We start from the raw sequence: 13,451 nt of genomic DNA, 5'->3' as shown, positions 1-13,451 counted from the left end.
GACAGAAATAGGTTCTGGTGATAAAGAGTATTATTTGTTGTTTAATCTTCAGAGTTTGAAGTTCTTCTTTCTCCCTCTCTGCGCAAATCCTTTGCGTTTCACACTCAATTCTATGGTCAACGTTAATCCCTAAGTTTTCTGTTTGAAGATCAAGAAGGGGAAATAAAGGCAGAACTTCATCCAGCTCTCTGGTGGAGTCCAGGCTGACTCTGATTCACCTTCTCTGCCGGAGATCTACAGTACCTGTCTCAGTATTAACCATTCCTATTTCGATACAATAGGTTGCAGGTAATTATGCTTGGTCCCCACTGTACTGCAGAAAATATTGTTAGGCTGGGAAAACTCATACCTGACTTGTTTCTAAACCTTACAGGGTTTAGCTGACATTAAAAATGCTTGATGGCCACAGAATGCTGAAGGGAAATTTGGAAATGGTGGGGGGAATCGGCAAGACAGTGTAAAATGGGGTGTTCAGAGAACAATGGATTATTTTCTCTCACTGTTAGGAGAAATTTCCTAATGGTGAGGATATTTAACCCGGGCTGGAGGAAGGTACAGCTTTAAGACTGGTTTCATTGAGGTGTTCCATGCCTCCATGCCTGCATTCACAAATGCTCCAAGTCTGAAAGTGCTTGGATGATATGGACGATATGGATGGATAGATGATAGATAGATAGATAGATAGATAGATAGATAGATAGATAGATAGATATAGAGAGATAGGGATGGATGGATGGATGGATAAATAAAGAGAGAGAGAGAAGAGAGGGAGGGAGGGAGGGAGATGGACAGATGGACAGAGACAGAGAGAGATGAGAGATGAGAGAGAGAGGGAGGGATATAGATGATAGATGATGACAATAATGATGATGATAGATGATAGATAGATAGATAGATAGATAGATGGATAGATAGATAGATAGATAGATAGATAGATAGATAGATAGATAGATAGATAGATAGATAGACAGACAGAGAGAGAGATGAGAGAGAGAGAGAATGAGGGAGGGAGAGATATAGAGAGATGACAGATGATGATAATGATGATGAAAGATGATATACAGACAGATGGACAGACAGACACTGAGAGACAGAGAGACAGATATGAGGAAGTTAGAGAGATGATAAATGAGGATGCTAGCCAAATCCTAGCTGGGATCTATTCATTAGGATCCCAAGACATCCAAAGGACAGCTGGCTGGAAGAGGCAGAGTCGAGCTCAGCTGATAGCTACACCATAAGAAAGACACATGGGTCTAACTAAAACGCATAAAAGAACCCTAAAAGCTATTTCCTTGAGAAGCACACCAATATCTCAGAAACTATGCCTGCTGGACTTCAGATAAATTTATATATTTTCTGTATAAAATGGGGTGTTCAGAGAACAATGGATTTTTTTTTTCTCACTGTTAGGAGAAATTTCCTAACGGTGAGGATATTTAACCAGTGGAACGGCTTGCCTTCAGAAGCTGTGGGTGCCCCATCTCTGGAGGCCTTCAAGAAGAGACTGGACAGCTATTGTCTGAAATAGTATAGATTCTCCTGCTCAAGCAGAGGGTTGGAGTAGATGATCTCCGAGGACCCTTCCAACTCTGTTATTCCGCGTTCTATGTTCATATTTTAGGAAAGGGCTTGGCTAGCTGGCTGGCTAGGGTCCTTAACAGGAGCACTCCACATGCCAGTCTTTGTTGCGGGAACCACTAACTCATGCGTTACATTTGTATTAATGGTTTCTCATCTCATTCTTTTTTAGGGAATGTATATTAAATCAACCTATGATGGACTACATGTGATCACTGGGACAACAGAAAATGTATGTTTCTTTATTTTTGTCAGGCTTGTTGTCCTTATTTCCATGCATGTTTACATCCGTATATATGTGCACATTCATACATGGATGCATACACATATATTCAGGTAGTCCTTGACTTATAACAGTTTCCTTAGTGATCATTCAAAGTTACAGCACTGCTGAAAATAGCGACTTATGTCCATTTTTCACACTGACGATCATTGCAGCCTCCCCGTGGTCACGTGATCCAAATTCAGACACTTGGCAGGTGACTCATATTTATGACCGTTGCCGTGTCCCGGGGTCACGTGATCACCTTTTGCAACCTTCTGACAAGCAAAGTTAATGGGGAAGCCAGATTCACTTAACAACCAGGTTACTAACTTAACAACTAAGTAAATCATTGCTTAACAATTGTGGCAAGAAAGGTCGTAAGATGGGGCAAAGTTCACTTAACATCTGCCTTGCTTAGCAAAAGAAATTTTGGGGTCAGTTGTAGCTGTAAGTCAAGGATTACCTGCATTCTAGTTGTTTTAAGAAATGATAAGGTAAAAAAAGAAGGAAATTGTGGGGTTTATCGTTGACCCAGGCTCGAACTTTCTTAAGATTTATTATGGATGGGTTTTTCTATATTCCACTGATAGCTTTTCACCTTCAGCTGTCTGGCAAATGGCTTTTATCCTCTGATCTTTTCTTTTTTTCCCTACTGAGTTGAAGTTACTCTGACAGTGCACTGAATTTTATGTTTCTAGATGCCTGTCATGTTGGATATTGTTAAGTGTTTCAGTTCAGGGTGTTTTATTTTAAAACACATTATAAGAAAGCATGTGAGTTTACCGGGGGGGGGGGGGAGAGGAAAAACACAGTAGATGCATTTTTAGTAACTGGGTGAAACGTATAGCCCCAAATCTTGTCCTTTAAATAGAATAGAAATTGTTCATTCTTGCATAGACTTCACCATTGTGATACATAATTCATTCTGTTTCTTGAAGTCTCCAGCTGTTTGGAGATCTGAACACCTGGTGTTGGGTCTCTAAAAGTTCTGTTTCAGCACATGACTTCTATGATTTAACTTGGCATATAATCTACAGATTTAACTGAGTTAAGAAAGAGTTGGAGAGAGAGAGAAAAATTGAGAGGCCTTGAAAAGACAGACATCCTTCCAAGGCTTGCCTCTCCCCCCAAGGTGGCATCTATAAATCTTTTGCTTCCTCTTCATCACTGCCATCATAATCTAGGTCAGTGGTTCTCAACCTGTGGGTCGGAACTCCATTTGGGGTCGAACGACCATTTCACGGGGGTCGTCAAACAATGCAGTCTGCCATTTTTTTCCCCTTTTCCTGAGCTGTGCTACTCCCTTTTATTCTATTGGCTTTTGAAAGCCAATAGAACAGACTCTCTTGAATAGAGTCTAATTCTATTGGCTTTCAAAAGCCAATAGGAATGGTCCAGGCTGTCTCTGCCCTGCTGAGCCCGCCAAAAGTCCCATTCTGCAAACGGTGCTGCACCAGTTGAGTAGTCCTCGACTTACGACCGGTTGAGTAGTCCTCGACTTACGACCGGTTGGGGGTCGTGACATTAAAAAGGTTGAGAACCACTGATCTAGGTGCTTATTTTCTTCTTCTGGACCCAAACAGAGGAAGTACATCCCAAGGACGGGGGCAGACAAGAGGCAGCACAGCCCAGAGCTGCATTGGAGACAGAGGAAGAGAGTTAGGATAGCTGCTCCCTAGAATCTTCCAGGCTACATCTATTAGTCTGGCAAGATGCAAGAAGTCCTCAACTTACAACAGTTCCTTTAGTGACTGTTTGAACTTACAACAGCACTGAAAAAGTGACCTAACCCTTTTTCACACCTATGACCATTGCTGCATCCCCTTGGTCACGTGATCAAAATTCGGACACTTGGCAACTGACATCCTATTTATGACGGTCGCAGTGTCCCGTGATCCCTTTTGCGACTGTCAGCGGGGAAGCCAGATTCACTTAACAACTGTGTTAGTAACTTAACAGCTGTGTCAAGAGAGGTTGTAAAATGGGGCAAAACTCACTTAACGCGTGCCTCACTTAGCAACAGAAAAGTTGGGCTCCAGTGTGGTCGTAAGTCAAGGAGTACCTGTACCATTTATTGTGTGTAAGAGAACTAAACTCTGGCTGGATTGTTGTGTGTTGTTCCTGGGCTGGGCCCGACAGCTATGGGCAACGGGACACTCGCCGCAGGACAATTGAGTTACACCAGTATTGAAGAAATGGTGGAATAGAATCATTGAAGAAAGGATGCCAAAATGAAATGTGCAGTACCAAAATGAAAATATTTGTAAAAATCATGTTAAAGAATTAAATCAAATTGTTGAATGATCCTGTGATGTTCCACAGCAAGCTGGCCGTGGTGAGTTGCCCACGGCGAGTTGTCCCATTCTGCTGGCAAAATTCCTCTTTTGCAACATATACGTCTGAGCAGGCAAGCATTTTTACAGCTAAGAGGGGGTGCATGCCTTTATATTACGTTTATATTTACATTATTTTTAACAGACACATTGATCAGATCACATTAGGAATCTTCCTCCTTTTCTCCTTCAAGGGAGGGTTTAAAATAATTGTGTGAAGTCTCTGGTGGAGGCTTCCCACCCCGACTTTCTTTGGGGCTGGCAGAATCGGAAGAAAAGTGTGTGCAACCTGCCACTCGATTTCAAATTGCCTGGCTCAAATTGCATCAAGGGCTACTACACCAACGAAGGCTCAGATGATGCTTCTATTTTATATTCAGAAAGGGTGGAGGGAGAGTAAATAAAATCTTTCTTTACCTGACTTTTATTAAAGTGAAATGCTTTCAAGAGTTCTTTCGTGCTGTCTTTCCCCGAGGCTCATTTTCTGTGTGAGAGATGGTCTAGGGAAGACTGGAATAAAATTATCCCAGTTTAACAAGGCAGAATGGAAAACGGAGTTAGCCTTTATTATTATTATTGATATAACCGCCCTTTTCCCTTTGGGGATATGAGCCTGATCTCCTTAGGAAACATACTGCAAACTCTTTGAGTGAAACAATAAAATGAAGATGGGGGTGGGTGGGAATGGCTGAAACTAACATGATGATGATGATTGTGTTGATGATTCTCAGAGAACGGAAGGCAGACGATCGTGTGCTGATTGTATCTCTGCAGAGGTCTCCTAAATCCGCCTAGGATGTGTGGTAACAGTTATTCCAGTCGAGTAATAAAGCACACTTGCTAATTTTATTGTGATATTTATATCACTTTATGTTCAGCACAAATGGGCATTCTCTCCCTCCCTTTCTCTTCCCTTTTATAATTGTGGAATCTGTTTAAAAGGAAAGATCTATTTTAAACTTTAAGGGAGAAAGGAACGGAAGATGAGTGGGTGGGTGGGTGGGTGGGTAGGTTGCTCCAGTTCTACAAGGGTAGGAAGGTAGGTAGGGTTGCGAGAAGGTGGAGGGTAAACAAAGACAAAATCGAGTGTTTACATTATTCAGAAGAGCAAGGGACAAGATGCCTTTGGCAGCCTTCCGGATGGAAAGCAGACTTTGTGGATTGGCAGCCAGGGCTGGAGGAAGGTACAGCTTTAAGACTGGTTTCATTGAGGTTCTCCATGCCTCCATGCCTGCATTCACAAATGCTCCAAGTCTGAAAGTGCTTGGATGATATGGTCGATATAGATGGATAGATGAGAGAGAGAGAGAGAGAGAGAGAGAGATGGATGGATAGAGATAGATAGATAGGTAGATAGATAGATAGATAGATAGATAGATAGATAGATAGATAAACAGATGGACAGAGACAGAGAGATGAGAGATGAGAGAGAAGGAGGGAGGGATATACGTAGATGATCGATGATGACAATAACGATGATGATAGATGATAGATAGATAGATAGATAGATAGATAGATAGATAGATAGGGTGGATGGACAGACGGATAGAGACAGAGAGATGAGAGAGAGAGAACAAGGGAGGGAGAGATATAGAGAGATGATAGATGATGATAATGATGATGATAGATGATCGATAGACAGACAGACAGACGGACGGACGGATGGATGGACGGACAGACACTGAGAGACAGAGAGATAGATATGAGGAAGTTAGAGAGATGATAAATGAGGATGCTAGCCAAATCCTAGCTGGGATCTATTCAGTAGAATCCCAAGACATCCAAAGGACAGCTGGCTGGAAGAGGCAGAGTTGAGCTCAGCTGATAGCTGCACCATAAGAAAGACATATGGGTCTAACTAAAACGCATAAAAGAACCCTAAAAGCTATTTCCTTGAGAAGCACACCAATATCTCAGAAACTATGCCTGCTGGACTTCAGATAAATTTATATATTTTCTGCAGTCTCTATAATTGCCCAGTTTTGAACAATGTTGTCGAGCATTGTGCCTCTCTTCTCAGCAGTTGAGAAAACTGGAAAAAAAATCAACTTTCCTTTGCAGCTGATCCATTGTGCGCCTCGGCGGTTAGTTCTTGTGTATGCTTTAGGGGATGCATTTAATTGAAATGTGAACATACAAAAACTCTTCACCAAGTTGGGATTCTTTTGTTAGTTTGGACTGTGTGATATTTCCCTTCCAAAGAATTATTTTCTTTTCTTTCTTCTTTTTTTAAAGTTGGTGGCTTTTGAAGTGCTTCTGCGTTAGGTTCCTAAGATGTTACTTTTTGTTCAGAGACAGTTTGTGTTCAGCTTTTCTGCTGACAGTTTCCTGACAACCTAATAACATTTGGTAGATTTCTCCAAATGTCCTCTTTGGTTACACCCTTCTCAAGTTGCAATGTATTATGTCGTTGTCCCCAGATCAAATAATATACCGAGGGCTGTAGCCAAAATTAATTGTACTGTATTGTATTACAAGTGCTGTTTACCTAGATGGATAGACAGATAGACAGATAGACAGATAGACAGATAGACAGATGGGTAGATGGGTAGGTGGGTAGGTGGGTAGGTGGGTAGATGGGTAGATGGATAGGTAGGTAGGTGGGTAGATGGGTAGGTAGGTTGGTAGGTAGGTAGGAAGGGAGGGAGGGAGGGAGAGAGAGAGAGAGACAGAGAGAGAGAGAGATGATAGATGATAATGGTGATGATGATAGATGATAAATAGATGAGAGAGAGAGATGATGATGATGAAGAAGACAGACAGACAGCAGACAGACAGACAGACAGATAGAGACAGAGAGAGAGATCTGAGAGAGGAGATAGAGAGATAATAGATGATGATAATGGTGATGATGATAGATAGATGATAAATAGATGAGAGAGAGAGAGAGATAGGGAGGGAGGGCGGGAGAGAGAAGGTTTTTGCTATAGAAAACAAAATACTTTATGGGTATGGGTAGTCCTCAACTTTCAACAGTTCATTTAGTGACCATTCAAAGTTACAATGCACTGAAAAAAAACATGAGCTATGACCATTTTTCACACTTACGACCGTTGCAGTATCCCGGTGGTCACCTGTTCAAAATTCAGATGCTTGGCAACTGACTCATATTTATGACGGTTGCGGCATCCCAGGATTTTGCCCCCTTCTGCCAAGCAAAGTCCACGGGGAAGCCAGATTCACTTAACAACCGAGTTACTCAACCACCGCAGCGATTCACTTCACAACCGTGTCAAGGAAAGGGAGCAAAATGGGGGCAAAACTCACTTAAGCAATGTCTCACTTAACAACAGAAATTTGGGGCTCAGTCACGGGCGTCAGCCGAGGAATACCTGTATGACAAATGCTTTTCTCTTTTGAAGGTTTTTGCTACAGAAGACAAAATACTGCATTAAGGGGAGGGGGGGAAAGGGGAAGGTGGACACAGAGATAACACATATCTCGTAAAATACATACCTTTTTTCCCCATAAGAGAAATGGGTTAAAGGAGGTGGCAACTGTGATCAGGAGACTGAAGCACAGGTAATCCTCGCCTTACAGCCCTTTGTTTAGTGAATGTCTGAAGTTACAACAGGACTGGAAAAAGGGGACTTATGGCTGGTTTTCCCCTTTCTCTTGCCTTTAGTCTCCAGCAGACCAATGTAAGAAAATCCATGCAGGAGATGAGGTGATCCAGGTCAACCATCAAACGGTGGTGAGTACACTTCTCAGGAAATACTAAGCGGTCATTTGTTTTAATCGTCTCCTTTTATTGAGAAGGATTAGCTTAGCACCAATGGCCATTTCACATCTTTAGGTATCCTTTTCATTGGGGATTCGTTTGAACCTCCCGTAAGAGAAGTGGAAATGTATGGTTTCGTCTCTTATGCTTATATTAGTCCCCTGTGCTGGACACTAGTCCCTTATTCCACTGCTGTCAGAAGGTCAGCGCTGACCTTCTTATGGTGTTTTAACTACCCCTGTATTGTCCATAGGGGTGTAATGGGCTCAGCAGTTAAAAGATGCTGAGCTTGTCAGCTGCAAAGTTAACAGCCAGTTCGAGACCCGAGCACTGCACAGTGGGGCGAGCTCACGTTCCTTGCTCTATCTCCTGCCCACCTGGCAGTTCAAAAGCATGCAAATGCGAGTAGATCAATAGGTACCACTTTGGTGGGAAGCTAACAACGTTCTGTGCACCTTTGGCATATAATCACACTGGCCGCATGGCCAGAATATTAACTAATTACATTTATTGCTTTATTGTCTAGTGCAGGGATGTCAAACTCAATTTCATTGAGGACTGCATCAGCATTGTAGTTGCCCTCAGGGGCCGGTGGGTGTGGCCAGGGGCCAATGCGGCAGGGGCTGGTTCCTCGCTGTTTCTAGATGGCCTTGTGGAGCTAAGACTGAATACATTTCAGCATAGATGGCCACCACAAAATTGTACATTGGCTCCCAGCTGACCTGGGCCAGGGCCAAGGCAGCGGGGGCCGTTCCCTCACTGTTTCCAGGATGCTTCATGGGCCACATGAAACCACTTCGCGGGCCGCATCCGGCCCCCGGGCCTTTTGTTTGACATTTCTGGTCTGGTGGTTTTATTATGTGTTTGAAATTAGACAGTTTCTTATTGTTTTATGCCGCGTTTCCTTTTCTTCCATTTGGGAGAATTTTGCATTCATACAGTGTATTTTGAATGCCACTTTGTTAACCTTTTTGTGAGGTTGAAAGGCAGGATTGAAGCAATACACATGCATGGAATCTCAGTTTAGCTTTGTCATAATACAAGCCAATAACGTAAGAATATAAAGAAGGTTATGTATTTGTTCGTTCATTCTATTTTGGAACCACCCACCTCCTTCAAAGTGTATGCTGGTCTTCCATTTGGTCCCATGTAAAAATATAGATAAGGTTATTTATTTATTTGTTTGTTTATTACATTTGGAACTGCCCACCTCCTTCAAAGTGTATGCTGGTCTTCCATTGGCCCCATGTAAAAATATAGATAAGGTTATTTATTTGTTTGTTTATTACATTTGGAACTGCCCACCTCCCTCAAAGAGTATGCTGGTCTTCCATTGGCCCCATATTCTCTTTTCAGCAATGACTATTATTGATCATCGTACTGGAGTGAATTTCAGAAACTATTTTTTTTTTTTTAGTAGAAAAAGATCAGCAAATACACTTCTGCCTGTGTTAATTTTGGATACGCATTCATAAACCGGTTCCACACACGCCTACTTCCCCTGTGTAACTTATCAAAATTAGGAACAAAAAAAAGTGTGCACTCTTTGGAAACAGCTTTGCAAAGCATGTATTTTTGTAAGCCTTTTTGCTCTAAAACGTGTGGGGTTTTTTCCCCCTTCTAATTGCCCTTTCAACCCAACTGAGTGACAATCAAAGAACAGCTTCTAGAGAAGCATGTGCGGTTTTACAATGAGCGAAGAACAAACTAATGAACTCCATCAGTGTCATTCTAATTATGAAAGAAACGGAGATTCGGAAGCAAATCTCAATTCATTTCCCTTGTGTTCTTCATTCAACTGAGAATATTTTTTTCACCGAGATGGAGTGATGAGACTTCCTGCATTTGTGTGTGCATTGACACAATATCCTTGATGTTGGTCAAGGGCATCTTCGCTCCAGATAAAATGAACAAGTGTCCTACAATTACTCAACATTTCAGTAGCCTTCATACTGAGTAAGACAAATCTCCATCAGGAAAGTGGTTGCTATGCAACTCTTTGTGACGGTGTATGACAGACATCTATCCAAGTTGGTGAGACATTTCTCCAAACTGACATTTCAAGAAGAGAAGTTTAATCTTCTTTATATAGGTGCAATGTACTAAATCTTTAGATAATATGGTAACCTATTGCCTGATCCTTACTTAAAATCTTCATCTGTCTTGCATCCGTGTATGCAACAGGGATGTGAATAAATTCTATTTAATTAAAGGTTGAATCCAGTAACAGTTAGAAAATAGAGCTTTGGTTGAAATGGATTTTTGAACAAGGCTTGATTCATATCTGAGCAATGCATTTAAGGGGATATAGGCCACACCACAACAAAATCTATTACCTGATTTACTTTTAACCAAACAACTTTAACATTGCCTCCAGTTTAATCACGAAAACCTCAGATTGATTACGTAAATGCTTGTTTCTGTAGGTTAAAAACAGCTGATGGAAAAAAAATCAAAGCTTTTCTATTTAGTCTTTGCTTCAAACATCAAATATCAAGTTTGCCCTGGTAATCCATTTGAGTACTTGACTTGCTTTTCAGACTGACTGAATACTTGGACATTAAGAGAGAGTTTTCACTGCACGTGGTGGTACTCAGATGCTCCCTCTTGTTTCCTGGATAAATCAAATTATTTTTTACCCTTTTATTTTTCAAATGAGAAATCCTTGAATGCCATCCAGATTTCAACCAGAACAGATTTTATCTTAAGCACTGGCCTATTAGATGAATCAAGTCCTGTAATCTTACATAGGCCAGCGTCAACATTACCATATCTGAACTCAACTCCAAGAGTTCATTCTAACAATTCTGTCATCCTCTTACCAATAATTATCAGTTCTAGACATTCAAACACACCCTGTTAGTTGTACATTGATGAGTCAAGCCACACGTTTTCTTCTTCTTCTGATAACACAACATGACTGTTGTCAGACACAGCAATATGTCTTTGTACTATATTAGCTACTGTAGTGGAACCGATGGGAATGCATAGGAATAGAGATAAGAAGCACTTGCTTTATATACATTTGTGGTATATAATACCAAACATGTTGCCATTGTTCACACAATACATTTGACAAGGTAAAGATCTAGCAGATGCATCCATACAGCATTGACATTGCTTGGTGTTAACTTTAGTTAGGCCAAGGGTAGGCAACCTTGGCTCTTTTATGACTCGTGGACTTCAACTCCCAGAATTCCTGAGCCAGCCATGCTGAGGGGAAAGGGAGAGGTTTCCAAGCTGAGCCATGCCGGCTGAGGAATTCTGGGAGTTGAAGTCCACGAGTCATAAAAGAGTCAAGGTTGACTACCCCTGGTCTAGGAGGCTCACTGCTTAGAACAGGAGGATTTTACTTTCTGTTCCCTGTTGGGAACTTTTTAGACTTCTTGATATATCTTTTTAAAGGTCAATCAAAATACAAAAGAACCTACCGTATCTTTCACCCTATCAATCTAAACTTATTATTTGTTTGATTAACGCTATCCAAGTTGAGTGGCAGCTGTCTTCATTTTCCCCGTTTGAAATTGATCTATAGATAGATGAGTGCGATAGGAGATCTTTTTGCTGTTAATTGTCAGTCAGCTTAATCCTCATCAACCCACTTGCCTTATTGCTAAAATTACACCTATTAATTCTTCATTGTAGCATACATTGTCCTAGAGATCTTCCCAGATGTTTTATTACAAAACTAGGTAATATTATCGCTGCTAAACCACCACTAGCCCTGATGACGTTACCTAGTTTGGTAATGCAATGTCTGCAAGAAAACCATGTGACTTATAAGTTCAGTCCTAGTCTCTCAAAGACATTTTGCATGTTTGTAAAATCAAGGTGCTACCATGTCTCAACTTGAAAGGTAGGCTATTGAAATGACTCCTTTTTTAGAAGGCAACGGTGGTGTGCATGTGTCTCTAATTTTCCATTCTCAAGAATTCCAGTCCATCATGATGTCATCTTTCTATTTTTGCCCAAATTCAATACTCAGCAATATCATCCATCACATTTTAAGAGCTTTCCATTTCGGCCTACTGACACTTGGGGCCGGATGGCCTCAATTATATATATTTTTAGTTTTTAATGACTCCTTCATTAAGGTTTCCTCTTAGAGCAATTTATCTTTGGGGCATTAATTATTTCACATTCTCCGGCAAGAAGGAGCTAGTGAAATTTGCCAAGGCTCTCGGTTTTTAACATTTATATCCAGTTTTTCAAAAGTGCCGCTGGTTCTCCAGGTTGCGATTAAATGTCAGGAGGATGAGGTTTTTGTGTGTGTGTTTTTTTCAGCACCTAACTTAAAGGCAGAGAGATGAGAGGGAAATAATTTAGAAATAAAGCCCCAATTCGTTTATAGCCAAAACCATTTTCTAGGTTAAAAGAAACCAGCTCGAAAATGATTGGGTTTATGCCTGGAGGAAAGGAACAGAACCTATGTGAGCAAAGTCAGTATTGATAATTGTGTAGGACTGTGTGCTCACTGAGTCGGAATCCTACTGTGTTCAGTGTGATTTTCTCCCTGGTAAAATATATTTAGTATTGCAATCCAATTCTAAATGAGGTTAAATCCATCACCAAAGGACTGGATGTGAACTGTGCACTTGAAGACCCCTTGCATTTCTCGTCAATAACTATTTTGAAAGGGCAGCCTCTGGTAGAGGCTGTTTGCATCTGTGTGTGTGTGTGTGTGTGTGTGTGTGTGTGTGTGTGTGTGTGTCTTTCTCCTGTTTTAGACTAAATCTTTGTTTCTCTGAGAATGGACCTATGGATCTCGTCCTCCCTTGCATTGCTTTGACAGGGCAGGGTTTTTGTTTTTTTCCATGTGTTCTTCTTTTCTAAGGATTTTTTTTTTCCCAAATAAAATCTGTCTGGCTGGAAGGAAGAATTATACTTGCCTTATTTTTATTTTTTTTAAGATAAAGAAGACAAAGATTTCCTCCAGCTTTCTTTAACCTTTAAAAATCTCACTACACGTACAGCATGGCTGGGCTATGTTCAGTGTCTTCTTCTCTTCTTTGGCACTTCATAAAGTGACCATAGAACCAGTGGTGGGATTCAAATAGGTGAACAACCAGTTCTCTGTGTGGATGCCACTTCTGGAAGAAACACAAACATTAGCTACCGGTTCTGCCGAACTGGTGCGAACTGGGTGAATCCCACCACTGCATAGAACATAGAATAACAGGGCTGGAAGAGACCTTGGAGATCTGCTAGTCCAATCCCCTGCTCAAGCAGGAAACCCTATACCAGGGGTCCCCTACCCTCCAGTTGTAGCCCACTACTGGACTGTGGCCTGTTCAGAACTGGGCCGCACAAGCGGCTGGCCAGCACATGTGCACAAGCAGCAGACTGATGTGCACACGTGTATGTGCACACACCGGGCAACCACTTGAACAGACCAGTTCCCCTCTCCCCACCACTGAGTATATAGACCGCTGCCATATACCACTCCAGACAAATGGCTCTCCAGTCTCTTATCCCAAAGATGCTTTTTCACAAGGCAACTGGACTTCCTTGTTTTCCTTTGAAGATGTTTCGCTTCTCATCCAAGAAGCTT

At 41.5% G+C, this 13,451-nt stretch overlaps 1 protein-coding gene across 3 annotated transcripts in view; it reads left to right on the top strand.

Moving 5' to 3' along the window:
• Window positions 1-13,451, top strand: part of LOC120302840 (connector enhancer of kinase suppressor of ras 2-like) — a 228,902-nt gene that overhangs the window by 128,100 nt on the left and 87,351 nt on the right. For all 3 annotated transcript variants that reach the window (XM_039331852.1, XM_039331843.1, XM_039331835.1), the window contains exons 7-8: window positions 1,754-1,813; window positions 7,805-7,873. In XM_039331852.1, coding sequence (XP_039187786.1) covers window positions 1,754-1,813; window positions 7,805-7,873 — 129 coding nt within the window. The remainder of the gene's footprint in view (window positions 1-1,753; window positions 1,814-7,804; window positions 7,874-13,451) is intronic.

Source organism: Crotalus tigris, unplaced genomic scaffold, assembly GCF_016545835.1.
Source record: "Crotalus tigris isolate CLP2741 ecotype Arizona unplaced genomic scaffold, ASM1654583v1 scf7180000017622.5263843, whole genome shotgun sequence".
In the NCBI taxonomy this organism is placed as follows: domain Eukaryota; kingdom Metazoa; phylum Chordata; class Lepidosauria; order Squamata; family Viperidae; genus Crotalus; species Crotalus tigris.
The sequence above is the reverse complement of the archived record's forward strand: the minus strand, read 5'-3'. Positions and strand labels throughout refer to the sequence as shown.